Raw genomic sequence first — 15,423 nt, forward strand, 5'->3', positions numbered from 1 at the left:
TTGAGGCCCTCACTAAGTTCATTGAGCATCCTTATAAGCAGTATTTTGAACTCAGCATCTGTTAGGTTGCTTATCTCCATTTCACTTAGTTCTTTTCTTGGGGTTTTGTTCTGTTCTTTCATTTGGGACCTGTTTCTTTATCTCCTCATTTTGGCTGCCTCTCTGTGTTTGTTTCTGTGTATCACTTAATGAGAGGTATGGGGCTAGCTGAGACCAGATGCTGCTCGTTTGAACGAATTTAGGAAAACCGGAAGCAGGATCCAAGACAGGCCAATCCTATGGTTAAGCAACTGGCAACAGGTTGGGTGGGCCTGAAAGTTGGGTGGGGCGGGGCCTCAGGGAATCAGCAGGGCGGGGCAGCCAGTGTGAGCTAAGTTGCTGGAGTCCCAAATATGGTGGCTGTCTTCTGCCCCAGGGCAGGGCTCACAAAAGGAACAAAAGCCTCCGACAGCACTTCTGGACTGGAGATAGCCCCCTCTCCAGCCCTTGCTCAGATGCCAAACAGCTTAGTTCTCTGTATGTCTCTGGCGCCCCTTGGGCTGCCTCCCCTCCAAGCTTAGAGGAGGTGAGTCCCATAAATCCGTGCATGGCCCTTTAAAAGGAGCTGCCTGGGGCTCCAGCCACCTCAGCCTCCCTGAGCCTCAGTTCCCACTGGTTTTTCCAGCCAGAAGTTATGGGGACTTCTCTTCCTGGCACTGGAACCCTGTGCAGGGTGCCTGGTGTGGGACGGGGACCCCTCAGTCCTTCCCAGCTGAGGTGTCCTCCTGATTTTTATCCACCACATGTGGGTATGGGAGCAGCCCATCTGCCTCCGCCCCTCCTACCTGTCTCGATGTGGCTGCTGCTTTAATTCCATAGTTGTAGGACTTCCATTCAGCTTGATTTTAGGCAGTTTTGAATGATGATTGTTCTGTAGTTTAGTTGTAACTTTGATGTGGTTGTGGGAGGACGCGATACCGCGTTTACCCACGCTGCCATCTTGACTGGAAGTCTTAAATGAGTATTTGAATGCTAATGAAGGCAGAGTACATTTCCTGGCAGCCATCTTTGCTCTCTGTTATTTTCCATCTGGCATTGCTGTGGGATGACCAGAGCCGCCCCCTCCCTTACAAGTTTTCTAGTTGCTGTGATGCTTACCATTGTGGTTTCAAAGTAGAGACAAATTGATAGAAAACATTGTTCTTGAATTTCTTCTGAAAATGAGAGCGGTGGCAGAAGAGGATATTTTAAATATATAGTATTTTAAATAGCCTGGACAACTTTCCCCCTAAAAAGCAAGAGATATAATAAATGTGCTCAAGAAACTTGCCCCCTAAATTGAGATGATGATGATAATAGGTCAAGTAATTTGCTCAGGGTCATAGAGGTAACTCTGACTCTGAAGCCTGCACACTTAACCTTTATTTCTTCCCTGAGATATAGTGTTGGTTGCCATAAATTTTGTCACATCTCAAAGCAGTGTGATGAAGCACCAGAGTAGATGATGGTCCATCATAGTTGGGCTCTACCTGGTAGGTGGTGTAAAACTTGAAGGTAACTACTGTTGCCTCTCTCCTCTCTGCAAAGTCAGCCTTTCCTATTTTGTTCCCATGAAACCTGCAGAAGCACAGTCAGTACTGGTAGCCTTTCCTCAACACAGTCTTCTCCCACCCTCTGCTGTTCCCAATGTGATGTGTTCTCACAAAACATAGTGAAGACCTCTGATTGGTAAAATGAGAAGCCAAAAGATCAAAGCACCAGTTCTGAGTGTTAGTAACTGATTTAGTGATCTCAGATGGGATAGCTTTCCTCCTGGTCTCTTTTCTTATCAGGAAAATATGAGCAGTACTATTTGTCTTTTCTTATAAAATTGAGGAAATCACATGAAGTAATTTTTTTCAAGTCCCAGTAAGGTGTCCAAACTATAATTAATTCATTGTGGCTACTTTGCTTGCCAAAGGAGTTCAATATGTATTTTTCAATTTTTTTTTATTCCCTTCCCAGTAGGAATATGGTGCCAGAGAATGGCACATTGTTGGTTTCAAGTGACCTTTTTGTCAAGGCTGGAAGACCTAGATAGATTCAATTCTAATCCTAGAGGAAAAACTATTAAAGCTCTGTGAAAGCCTAAAAACAAACAAACAAACAAACAAAAACCATAATATAAATACTTAATTTGAAAAAAAATCAAAGATTGCAAAAGGATATTAAATGAAAAGGAAATCTCCTCTCTATCCCAGTTTCCTGGTTCTTTCCTTTGGGCATTCACCAATACTAATTTCTTGGTTACCAAGTAGAGATATTCTGTGCATTTATAAACAGACCTCACATATTATATATTGTTAAACTCTAGGCTTTTTTCACTTACCTTATGTTTCTTTAATATCAGAATATCCAGGGCTGGTTTGTAATTTTGTTTCATAGTATTCTGTTTGTTGATTTTTTTTTATCAGCTTTATTGAGGTGTATTTACATACAGTACAATATAGTTCACCATGTTTTAACATGATTTGATGAGTTTTGGCAAAGGTGTATAGGTCATGTAACCACCACTACATTTATAGCATAGAACATTTTCTGTGTTTTATCTATTTCATTGATTTTTGCTATTATCTATATTATTCTCTTTTATTCTGCTTACTTTGGTCCCCCATTTCTAGTTTCTTCAAAGAAAACCTTAGATTATTAATTTGAAACTTTTTTTTTCTAGTATAAACATTTTGTGCTACAGTGTAAGTTTCACAGCTTTAGCTCACAACTTTGCTATTAAGGCAATCCTAGGGATCACCTTGTTTTTTTTCATTCTCTCAGGAATCACAGACCTTAACCATCCAGTTTTATAAAACCAGTGTTTTGTGTATTTTTCTGGTTTCCTGGTTAAACTAACTTTTTTAATATTGAAAAACTTAAGAAAACTTCAAACATACACAGCACAGAGAAAATATAAGTAAATCCCATATGCTGCTCATCATCCAGATTCAAGTCATCGAGATATTGCCACATTTGTTATATTATCTCTTTTTCTTGTTGTCTCAGTTCCCTCATCTGTAAAATAAGAGGTAAGAGTAGCTTATTTCACACCTCTTATGAGTATTAAATGAGTTAATGCACAAAACTACCTGTCAGGTAGTGAGTGCCTTAGAAGCATTTGTAATGTTAAATTATTTTATTTATTTAGATAGTTAGTTCATTAGTTAATCCTCATCAAGGATATTTTCCCATTGATTTTTAGATAGAGTGGAAGGGAGGGAGGGAGAGAGAGAGAGAGAGAGAAAGAAAGAAACATTGATGTCAGAGAGACACACTGACTGGTTGCCTCCCACACCACCCTGACCGGGGTCAAGATCTAACCTGCAACCCAGTACATGCCCTTAACCAGGAATTGAACCTGTGACCCTTCAGTCCATGGGCCAATACTCTAACCACTGAGCCAAACCAGCCAGGGTTATAATGTTAAATTATTGATTACAACTTCTCAAGCACACCAGAGGAATGATAAAAGTGTTGATTGAGAATCTGGAGTTGTGAATCAGATTTCTGATTATTCTGGGAAGCTTAATGAATAAATATTTTTATGTTTTTCTATTTTAATTTCAGATACAGTAAATATTGATAGATATTACCCATACAAACAAAATTTCTTTAGAGTCTTCAATAATTTTTAAAAAGACAAAGAGTTTGTGAACTAGTGTCCTAAATTTAATTCCCTATAGTCAACATTATTTGTATCAAAACAATCTCTCTGAATTTTTTCATCTTTTTATCAATTCTTAAATGTATCTGCTTTTTTCCAAGTGTGCCTTCTGTGTATGGCACACTTAGAGTCACAGGGTCAGTTTCACTAAGGATGATTCTTTGAGTTCTAATTTATCTTTGCTCTAAATTTCTAATTTTTAACTTATCTTTGCCCTAAATTACCAAAGGCCTTAGTCTCCTGTTGTGTTAAACTGTGGAAGCATGAACTAGTTCATTTTAGAACTCTTGTTCTTAGAACAGAAATATAACTTTTGCAATTATTTGCAGTTCACCTAATATTGCCAAAAAATTTCACGTTGGACATTTGCGTTCTACCATCATAGGTAAGTGTCGTTTCACAGAAAATACTGAATATGTATTTGGGGTGGTATTTGGTCATGCAGTCTAATGGTTTAATGCTTAAATAACAATAGCATAAAAAAGTTCAAATTTATCTGAGCTCAATGCTAATTAAATATTACATGAAATGGGGAAAATTAGGAATGGAGAAAAGAAATTTGTTTGTTTCAAATCCAAAACATTAATTTAGGAACCAGTTTTAACTGGTATGTTTGTTATGATTTTAACTTTTTGAAAATATGTATGCATATGGAGAAAATATGAAAGATGTAAAAATAAAAATAGTTATGTGAAGATGATAGTAATCTCAATTTTTTTGTTCATGCATTTAGTTTTTAAAAAGAAACTGTTGTATGTCAATTTTATCTTTTTAAAAAAAGAGACTCAATCTTCGTCATGTGAGTACTAACTGGAGTGTTCAAGACTGGAAATTGAAACAAGGCTATTCTAATAGAGACTGTTATCATGCTTCATAGCCAGAATGCTTTAGAGCAGCGATTTTCAACCTTTCTCATCTCCTGGCACACATAAAGTAATTACTAAATTCTGTGACACACCAAAAATATATTTTTTGCCAGTCTGGCAAAAAAAATAGGTATGATTTTGATTCATTCACATTGGACAGCTATTGTGTTGACTGTTGTCATTTTGTTATTTAACAATAAGGGAAAAGAGGTCAGTGCCCCTAATTAAATAGTCAGGTATTATATGTTTTAAAAAGTCTTACAGCACACTGGTTGCAAATCACTGCTTTAGTGTATGGATTTGTGATTTTCATATATTTAAAACATGATATAATGCAACAGCCCAACTTAAAAACTACAGTTAGAATTGTATAATATTAGAATTGGAAGGGGCTTTGAAATTTATCTCATCTAATCTGTCTTCCTGTATAGAAATCTGTCTACTGCATGCTTAAGAGAAAATTATTTAAACCCTACTTGAATACGTCCAAGAATTGGAGAAATCAGCACTTTGTAGCATAGATTATTATTAAACTGGAGTCATCTCTCATTGTTACAAAGTTCTCAAACTGCATTTTAAGAGAAATTACAGGACTTGATGAAAAAAAGAATATAAGAAATATACAATATAAGAAAAGCTACATGAGTAAGTCAAAAATAGAGGAGTAAGTGATGGGTAGAGCATGATAAAGTTGTTTAATACTTGTTAAGGGAACTAACTTTGGACCAGGAAGAGAGAATATGTATTGAGAATTTACTTATCATGTTAAGTTTTTTCATGTATTAGCTCAGTTAGTTTCACAACAGCCCTGTTTGGTAAGCCTGTTAATTCTAGTCTGTGGATGAGGAAACTCAGATACCAAAAGTAACTTTTCCGTAATCTTATAGCTAGTTAAGTATCATAAGCCAGGATTGGAAATTAAACAATCAATTTCAAAAGCCTAGGTTCAGTCTTTTAGTTGGACTTGTAAGGTAATAAGATGCTAAGGAAAAACAGGAATACAGTCTCAGTACCATCTGAAGAAGGTGGTTCCTTCTGCTGGGACTATATAGGTTGAGAAAGTCTCAAAGTAGGGAAGCTGGAAGAGAAGTAGCAGTCATATATACATATTGGTGAGGAATTATTTGCAGAAAACTGGATCTAATCTAGTAAAAGCCAGAAGGGATTTACTACAGGATATTGACTAATTTACAAAGTTGTTGGAGTGCTAAAGAAGCTTTGGGGTAAGCTGACAAAAATGACTCCTAAAACTATACCATAGAACTTGGTCATAAAGGAGCATCTGCCTTTTCTGCCATCACTTCCATTGCTCTAGAACTGTGCTGCCACTGCCATAGTCAGGAAACTCCCACTAGTCCTGCCTTGCCTTCTAGAATTCATTCTAGCAAAAGAGCAGCCCCAATCGTTCCTAGTCTTTCAATTACCTTGAGGTCACATAACAGGATACTAGGCCCTCTATTAGTGAGCACACACTCACACACACAATGCCTCCACAACTATGTTTATCAGAAAGAATAGAAGTAGCTCCCCTTCCACTTCATTTCCACCTTCAAAATCTCAGGCAAAATATATCTGATTGCTTAAACCTAAATTACTTCTGGAACCCTAACTGCAAGAGATTCTGGGAAAGGTAATTTTTAGGTTTCCAGTCCCTGCAGTACATTGAGGGCACACTGGAAGGAGAAAGGAATAGATATTGAATATCAAACCAGTATTGGCAGGTCCAGAAGGCCTTGGACTGCTGTGCTGTTAGGGAACAGGCATGAGAAGATGGACTACAGTGATTGAAAGAAGGTAAAGTAAGCTATTTGGAAATAAAACCAGTATGGCTCATGTTCTTTAGGGCAAAGCCAAATTATGTCTTGTTAATTACGGTGATATTTTCTGTCCTTAGGATTAACTTGAATAGCAATTACTCTAACGTGTTCCCAGTTCCCATTAATGTTAATGAAAATTCTGTTCTAGTGAAAGTTAGGAGATTCCTTGTAATAACTAACCCCCTCAATAATTTCTTATTTTCTGTAACATAGATGAAAACACAATAATGAATGTTTTTGTTTAAAAAAATTGAGTTGGTAAATTTTGCCAATAGAATTTTCTATGTTATATTTTGATAATAGAGAGGCACATGGCTCTTACCCCAAAATGGATAACAACAATGAGAAACTGTATATTTTATTCATTACTAGGAAATTTCATAGCAAATCTCAAAGAAGCTTTAGGACATCAAGTAACCAGAATAAATTACCTTGGAGATTGGGGTATGCAGTTTGGTAAGTAAGTTTGAGATTTTATTTTTTATTTCACTGTTAAATTTAGTATGTTTTAATATCATGTCACTTGGTCATCTGGACAAAATATAGGTAGAATTCCATTAGATAAAGTAGTGTCTCCTACCTATTTTTTTTTTTTCTTCATAAATTTTGTATTCTATTTATTAGATTAATTCTCATTGCACAAGTAAGTTTGGATGAGGAAACGTCACACATGCAGAGAAACATCTGACAAATACAGCCTTTTGTGGTTTTATTAAAGAAAAGTAGCTTATATTTGTGAGTTAAATGTAGAAGTGAGTATACAGGGAAAACGTTAAGTCTAGCTATATGCACCCTTCTTAACCCCAGCCACACCATTTTTTAAACAAGGGAAGTCCAGCCTCTCTAGGCCATCCTATGTGAAGGATGATCTGTTTTTATATCCTGGGCCTGTGGCCAAGAAGAAAAAGAGAGGAAGAGAGGAGTGAGACCCAGACAGATGACTGTCACAGATTATCTCTAGCATCAAGAGTTTAGTCAGAATCATTCCTAGCTCATATATACCAATAATCAAGGTATAGAAGGGCAAGATAAATGTAGTAGCTAAGGTGGTAAAGGACTGATAGCATGTGAAATGCAAACTTTTGAAAATCTCTTGCAACTACTATGTGTGTTTTAAGATCCAGTCCTTACAGTATCACCTCTGTAAAGCATTCTGACACACAGACACACACTTGCCCACCTTCTCACATCACCAAGTTCCTAATACCCAGCTCTATTCAAATAGGCTTCTGTCTTACTCTCTTATTTGTGGGCTTCTCTCCCTGCTAGACGATGTGTTTTTTGAGCGCATGGAGTGTGTCTTTATTTTTTTTTCCATAGTGCTTGGCACATAAAAGGCACTTAGAATGATGAATGACTTTGTCCTGGGAAATCTTTTACAATCCTAATCCAAAAGAAAGGCCAGGTAATATTTTAAAGCCTCTATAAAGTGCAGTGTACACTGCTAGTTCTAAAGCTAACTGATAGTATTATGTTCCATATCTACTGAAATGAAATCAAAGCTTTCAAAAGACAGACTTATCATGACCTTCTTTTATGAAGATTATACTTTCCATTATAAAAATATTTTTAGACCGTAAGAAGGGTACAACTTGAACCTGTTAATAGTGCCCTTATATTCACTGTGGAGGAATCAGAAAACATGCCCTGCATTTTAAAAATCTACCTGCAGTTCACAACAGCTGGTAGTCAGAGTGTTAGGCTCTAAGCTCAACAATCAGATTTAATAGATGGTGTCTGCTTTATATTAGTTTGACCGATTTTAGCATTACACAGGCATTAGCAAATATGTGATTATGGTATTCATGAAATTTTAGCTGCAGGATTTTATTATAGCTGTTTTTCTGTTAAGGACTACAGTGGTTAATGATCTGTCACCATTTCCATTATAACTGTTGTTGAAGAGTTTTAATTTTGGCTGTTTTAACTATCCCCTATTGAAAGTTGGCATACATTCCTAGGCACAGAATTAGTATTTGAAATATATTAGGTGAAATCTTAAATGGAATTGGCCTTTTCTTTTCCTGTTTCTGTTTTTTAGAGCATTCTGGGCATCTTTTCACACCCTGCTTGCTCCTAAGACCTGGACTCACAATTATATTTGCTTTTGCTTGAAAGTGAATAGAGTTGGTATATATTTTAGTCATCCTTCTAGTTCCTGTCTAAGCTCCAAAGTATTGTATATCTATGTGTTCAGTAAGCATCCTCCTTGCTGCTGAGCCTGGATAGGAAAATATATGCCAATCATTAGAGCCCAGAGGCAATAGCTCCTTTAGAATTGAAGCTTGGTAATTGATACAGTTGTAGAAACCAATGGTTTTTTAAATAATTAAACTACCTTTTATCGCTGTTGGCCCCAGGCTGCAGATATCCTTTCAAACTGAAATTGTGGTCATCTTTTAGCAAAATATCTTGAGAGTATAAATATCACAGTCCATACTAGGCATCTTCATTGCTGGTTTATAAACTTCAATTTCTATTTTTTTAAAATGTTCAGATTAACACTATCTCTGAATGCTGAACTTACCATTAAAAAAAGTCATTGTCAAAAGACAAAAATATGGCCAGATTTAAGAATTTTGTTGTTTGGTCACCTTTACTGGGAGAAGTAATCTATTATTGTTTTAATCCAGTTATTATTTTTTTTTAATCCTCACCCGAGGACATTTTTCCATTTTTTGTTCAGGTAGACTGGGAGGGAGAGAGAGGAAGAGAGAGAGAGAAATATCGATGTGAAAGGGACACATCGAGTGGCTGCCACCCACACAACCAACCAGGGCCTGGGACAAACTGCAACTGAGGTACGCGCCGACGCTCTAACCACTTAGCCAAACCGGCCAGGGCTAATCCAGTTATTAAAAAAAATATTTTTCTTTATTGATTTTATTTATTTATTTATTTTTTTATCCTCACCCGAGGACATTTTTCCATCTTTTGTACAGACAGAGTGGGAGGGAGAGAGAGGAAGAGAGAGAGAGGGAAACATCGATGTGAAAGGGACACATCGAGTGGCTGCCACCCGCATGACCAACCAGGGCTGGGGACAAACTGCAACCAAGGTACATGCCCTTAGCGGGAACCGAACCCGGGTCTCTCCGGACCGCAGGCGGACACTCTAACCGCTGAGCCAAACTGGCCAGGGCTTCTTTATTGATTTTAGAGAGGGAGAGAAAGATAGAAACATCAATGAGAAAGAACATTGATCGGCCTCCTCCTGCATGTCCCCCACTGGGGATAGGGCTCACAACCTGGGCATGTGCCCTGACCGGAAATCGAACCAGTGACCTCTTGGTGCACGGGTTGACACTCAACCACTGAGCCACACTGGCCAGGCAGTGCAGTCATTTTTTTAAGAACTAATATTATAATACCCAGATAATCCGTACCTTTGTTTTATTTTAACATCTGCAAGTTTAAAAAGAAAGTTTTGAAATCACTTGCCATCAGTTTTCACAGAATTTGAGTACCAAATGCCCAGCATCATGATGTTTTCCCCAGAGTTACTTGCTCAACAAATGCTTATCATGTCTGTTAGGGAGGTGTTGAGCACTGTTAGTACAAAGATAAATTAGGTTTACCCCTACCTTTGATGAGCTCATAGTCTGTTGGTTTCTGTGAAGTTAATTTCAGTAATTGATCCATTTCAATATATTGAATTTTTGATTCAATATATTGAATTTGACTTGTGTCAGTTTATGGGGTAGCATAAGGTGTTTCGCAGTGTTCTCAAGATACATAATTATGGGAGATTGATCTTTTTATAGAGCTATATCTATTCCCTGCCATGATTGTTCACTACTGTTCCATTTTATGTTTCCATTTACGGATTATTGTGGTAGGTCTTCTGGGAACTGGCTACCAACTCTTTGGCTATGAAGAAAAACTCCAGTCCAATCCTTTGCAGCATCTGTTTGAAGTAAGTTGTCAACAAACAATATTAGAAAATGCTTCAACTTTTTTCCCCCTCAGAGCTCTGGGCAGCTTGGTAGCACATTTTTAATGCCAGAGGTTTTAACAAATATTCCTTAAAACAAGAAACCAATAAATTGAAAATGTTGCTTTTACTTTACTAGGGAGTTCTTTTAATTTTCAAATCCAAGTGTTCTTTTATTACTATTTTAATTGATTTGTGACAGTAGTTCTCCAGGTATAGAATCTTCTTAGAATAAACACATCAGAGAACAGTTTAACACAGAGGGAAATTTCTCAGTTTTTGTCAGTTATATACTGCAGCTTCCTTCTTGGTAGTAACTATAATTCATTTAGACTTGAAGAACATGAGAATATACGTTTTTTGGCTCTTGTTCTGCTGTGGAGGAAAGTAGGTGTGTTTCTTTCTGAATTTGTATATACTTTTTTCATTTTTATCTTTCAGTTCCTTTTCCTGGCTTTTATTCAATGTGAACTCCTTTCTATTCTATTTCATTTTTAGTCCCTTCATTTCTCTGGTCCTCAGGCTGACGCTCCAACCGCTGAGCCAAACCGGCCAGAGCTAGTAGTCCCTTCATTTCTCTATCATCAGTCCTTCTTGGAGTTCATTAATAAAACTCTTCCTGTCCAATTAATCTCCAGGGATGTGTTTCCTTTTCATTGTCTTCATTTTATCAGCTATTTCTGGACCTCACAAGAAGAAATACAGATACACTATCACCATGTTGGTGACAGACCATGGGGTCAAACTAAAGATGTTATACCTGTGTATGAGGAAGAGCGAGGGCCAAAATAATGCTTTATTTCTCTAGCCAAAGCCACAGAGAGCCGTTTTGTTGTTTTTCTTTTGTTAAATGGTTTTTCTTCTACAGCTGGCTTTGTAGTTAAATTTCACAAAAATACATTCTTATTCTTGAACATCTTTACAGGTTTGTAATTTCCTACTGAGTCCATGCCTACACTGCACTTTAAATGCCTACATTTTGATATATAATATTAACCAAAATATTTTTTCTTTCCCATAAAGAGCGTTATTGATAGGCAAGAGTTTAAAAATTAATAATTCTTTATGGTCGTCTGTAAGTAAAGCATGCCACCTTAGCACCTGGAATTTTTACTGTGTTACTTTTTTTTTTTTTTATCCTCACCCAAGGACATTTTTCCATTTTTTTGTTCAGATAGAGCGGGAGGGAGAGAAAGGCAGAGAGAGAGAGAGAAACATCAACGTGAAAAGGACACATCGAGTGGCCACCACCTGCACGACCCAACCAGGGCCAGGGACAAACCGCAACCGAGGTACATGCCCTTAGCGGAAACCGAACCCATGTCTCTTGGGACCACAGGCGGACGCTCTAACTACTGAGCCAAACCGGCCAGGGCTTTATTGTATTACTTTGTTATACTTTGAATAATGGTGAGTATTTTTTTTACCACAAACTTAGCGAACCTTTTGGCAGATCCAGGCCCACAGACACAACCCATGGTACAGAAAAGAACAACCTGAAAAAACAGGTGGCTGTCTATTAATAACTAAAAACTCATGGAACAGTGACCTTTACTTTCATTAAGTGTTCTTTTACCTAATAACTTCATAGGGGAGTAGCATTTATGGACAAAAGAGTGCAAGTCAAATATACCTTACCTTGCTGTTTGGAATAGAAGATGGAAATCCATTAGAGCACCACCTGCTTTCTTTCTCCTTCCTTTGCAGGACAGAAAAAAATGTAGAGCCTAAAGTGACAATCTCCAGGTTATTTTAGCTTTGTGCTAATTCTTGCAGACTTAGTTTTTACTTTATTTTATTTTATATGTGTTTATAGTTTTTGTTTGTTTGTTTGTTTGTTTATTTTAGAGAGAGAGGGAGAGAGAAATAGAAACATCGAGGAAAGAGAACAGCTATTGGCCGCCTCCTGCATGCCCCCCCACTGGGGATTGAGCCCATAATCTGAGCAGGTGCCCTGACCAGGAATCAAACTGGCAACCTCTTCGTGCATGGGTCGTTGCTCAACCACTGAGCCACACCAGCTAGGCCCTAGTTTTTATTTTCAAATTACAGTTGTTACTGTAGATTACTTTCCACAACTTTTAGCATAAAATATTTTTCCCTTTTTAAAGCTTTAAGCAAATATTAATAAATTATTTTATTCTGTTCCTTAAAAAAACAAACACGGAACCATGATCAAAACCCTGGTTTTTTTCTTTGCCAGATTATAGTTGTGAGCTCTTTGAGAGGAAGGACCGTATCTTTCTGATATTTTATCTCCAACCCCAAACATTGTGCCTTACAGGAAATGTTTGAATGAATTTGGTCTTGTCCCTTTCTCTCTCTTTCATTTAAGTTATACAGTATAAAACCTATTGTATTGCTCCAGAGAAGGGCTAACTAAGATAAGACACACTAGTTACTATTTGTCAGATTCTAACTTACTTTATTATGCGGTTTACTAATGAAGAACCCAAGGAGACCCAGGATTCCAGCACAGGCAGTTTGGCTCCCAAGTGCTCTGTGTACTACACTGCTCTACTCCCCACTGGCACTACAGAGTGCCTTTTTGAGCCATTTATTTCCATTGGTTGTAATTACTCACATAGTATTTTCTCTCTTTCATCCTCAAATTGCTGTACCAGGGATGCAATTAGTAATTTAGTTATGGGAGTTTCAATCTCTGGCGTATTTGTTTTGAATTTGGCGTAAGTCATCCAGTAGCAGATTTGTGTGGCCTACCTCTCTTTATTTTTTAAAAATATGTTTTTATTGATTGTTTAAAGAGGGGAAGGGAGAGAGAAAGATAGAAAAACATCTATCAGCTGCCTCCCGCATGCCTTACTGGGGATCAAGCCCACAACCTGGGTATGTGCCCTGACCGGGAATTGAACTGGGACCTGTCAGTCCATGGGACTGACTCTCAGTCCACTGAGCCACACCTCCCTTTAAATTACACCATCTTCAGTGTACCCTTTTTATTTATTTTATTTTTTTATTTTATTTTATTTTTTTAGCCTCACCCGAGGACATTTTTCCATTTTTTGTTCAGATAGAGTGGGAGGGAGAGAGAAAGAGAGAAAGAAAGAAAGGTCGACATGAAAGGTCACCCGCACGACCCAACCAGGGCCGGGGACAAACTGCAACCGAGGTACGTGCCCTTAGTGGGAACCGAACCCGGGTCTCTCCGGACTGCAGGTTGACGCTCCAACTGCTGAGCCAAACCGGCCAGGGCATCAGTATCCCCTTTTTAGTGTCTTGGCCAGATTAGAAATGATATTTTATGATAGTTTTAGCATTTCTTTTTTGTGATTAAATTATTTAACACCTCCAGTCATTTCTTTACTGCATTTTCATTTTTGTGCTTTTCTTTATTACTAGTTTTTCTCTGTACCTATAGTCATTCTCTGCCAATACATCTGGCTGTTTTATACATAAATTTAGGTCTTTTGTAGGCCAACATTTAAAACTTTTCTTTAGTTCTAATTTTTTGTCACAAAATAGGGAAGTGGTTACATAGTAGTTCTTCCCTGATGAATTTGCTGATGTGTTAAACAACTAATATATTTGCTGTTTGGAATTTATACTGTTGTTACCATGAAAACAATTGTAATTATATTTGAATCACTTACAGAAAGCCTTTCTGTTTATATGGAAAAGTAATTTCTTATAAAAAGGTAACAGGTGTTAAATCTAAATCATGGTTCTATGGATGTCATCATTTACTTTTGTTTTCATAATAATATCTAGAAGAGCCCTGGCCGGTTTGGCTCAGCGGTTAGAGCGTCGGCCTGTGGTCCGGAGAGACCCGGGTTCGGTTCCCGCTAAGGGCACATACCTTGGTTGCAGTTTGTCCCCAGCCCTGGTTGGGTCGTGTGGGTGGCAACCACTCGATGTGTCGCTTTCACATCGATGTTTCTCTCTCTCTCTCTCCCACTCACTCTATCTGAACAAAATATCGAAAAATGTCCTCGGGTGAGGATAAAAAAAATAAAAATAAAAAAATAATATCTAGAAGAAATTTCTCAGAGTTTTTCCTAGATTTAAACTGCTTGAATGGACCTTAATAACATCTAACACTGTACCTTTAGGAATATATAACCCAACCTTTTTCCTTTTTCTTTTTGCTACAGAAGGTTTTAGAATTTGATGCATTGCATGTTGCTTATTAATATGGATTTTGGTAACCATAGAGATTCCTCTGAGCCCTGAGTGGTTTTGCTCAGTGGTTAGAGCATTGGCCCTCGGACTGAGGCGTCACAGGTTTGATTCTGGTCAGGACCAGGTACCTGGGTTGCAGGTTCAATCTCTGACCCCAGTAAGGGTCATGCAGGAGGCAACCAATCAATGTGTCCCTCTCACATTGATGTTTCTCTCTCTCCCTCCCTCCCTTCCTATTTCTCAATCTAAAAATCAGTGGAAAAATATCCTCAGGTGAGGATTAACAACAAAAAAAATTTCTCTGAAATATGGATAGCCTCTCACAAGACATAAAGTATGCATTAGCCCTGTACCCTATTTCTGGCATTTATAAAGGTAACAAAATACGTTAATACAGATAGTATAAATTTTTTTGTAAGTTCAAAATGATCGCCTTAGTATTTCATTATTTTTACTTTGCCCCATTCTGAAAGGATTTGAGGTAATTACAGTGATGGGTATTTAAAACACACACGCACACACACACAGAAAGTCAGAGGATAATGTATTATTAGGTAATAGTATATAAGAGATTTGACCCTGTGTTTCCGTATATGAGTAGCATAAAAAAGGTAGTAAGTAAAAATACAGGGTAATATCAAAACCAATTTGATGAGTGGTAATGTTTACTTGCTCTCATTTTCTAAAATGTGGATGAAGTATCAATTTCTCAAGAGCATATTTTTCCTAGTGGTAGAGTCTCAGAACAATTTCTCAAACTTAAGAAAATAATTCAAGATTAAATCGATTCTAGACATATACAGGATTATTTATGCAGTTAGAAATTTGTATTGTATAAATAAGTTAATTCAAAAGGTTTTTTTGTTGTTGTTTTGTTTTTTTATCCTCACCCAAGGACTTTTTTGCCTTTTATCTTCAGATAGAGTGGGAGGAAGAGGGGGGGAAGACAGAGAAAGAAACATCAATGTGAGAGAGACACATTGAGTGGCTGCC

General features: G+C 37.5%; 1 protein-coding gene across 2 annotated transcripts in view; it reads left to right on the forward strand.

The window, feature by feature from the left end:
• RARS2 (arginyl-tRNA synthetase 2, mitochondrial) overlaps positions 1-15,423 on the forward strand; it is a 67,462-nt gene that overhangs the window by 31,374 nt on the left and 20,665 nt on the right. The window contains exons 6-8 of one of the 2 annotated variants that reach the window (XM_036249347.1): positions 4,003-4,058; positions 6,729-6,812; positions 10,196-10,272. In XM_036249347.1, the coding sequence (XP_036105240.1) occupies positions 4,003-4,058; positions 6,729-6,812; positions 10,196-10,272 (217 nt within the window). The remainder of the gene's footprint in view (positions 1-4,002; positions 4,059-6,728; positions 6,813-10,195; positions 10,273-15,423) is intronic. The other variant, XM_036249348.1, reaches the window with a different exon arrangement.

The sequence above is a fragment of the Molossus molossus genome, unplaced genomic scaffold, assembly GCF_014108415.1.
Source record: "Molossus molossus isolate mMolMol1 unplaced genomic scaffold, mMolMol1.p scaffold_m16_p_8, whole genome shotgun sequence".
Classification (NCBI taxonomy): Eukaryota; Metazoa; Chordata; class Mammalia; order Chiroptera; family Molossidae; genus Molossus; species Molossus molossus.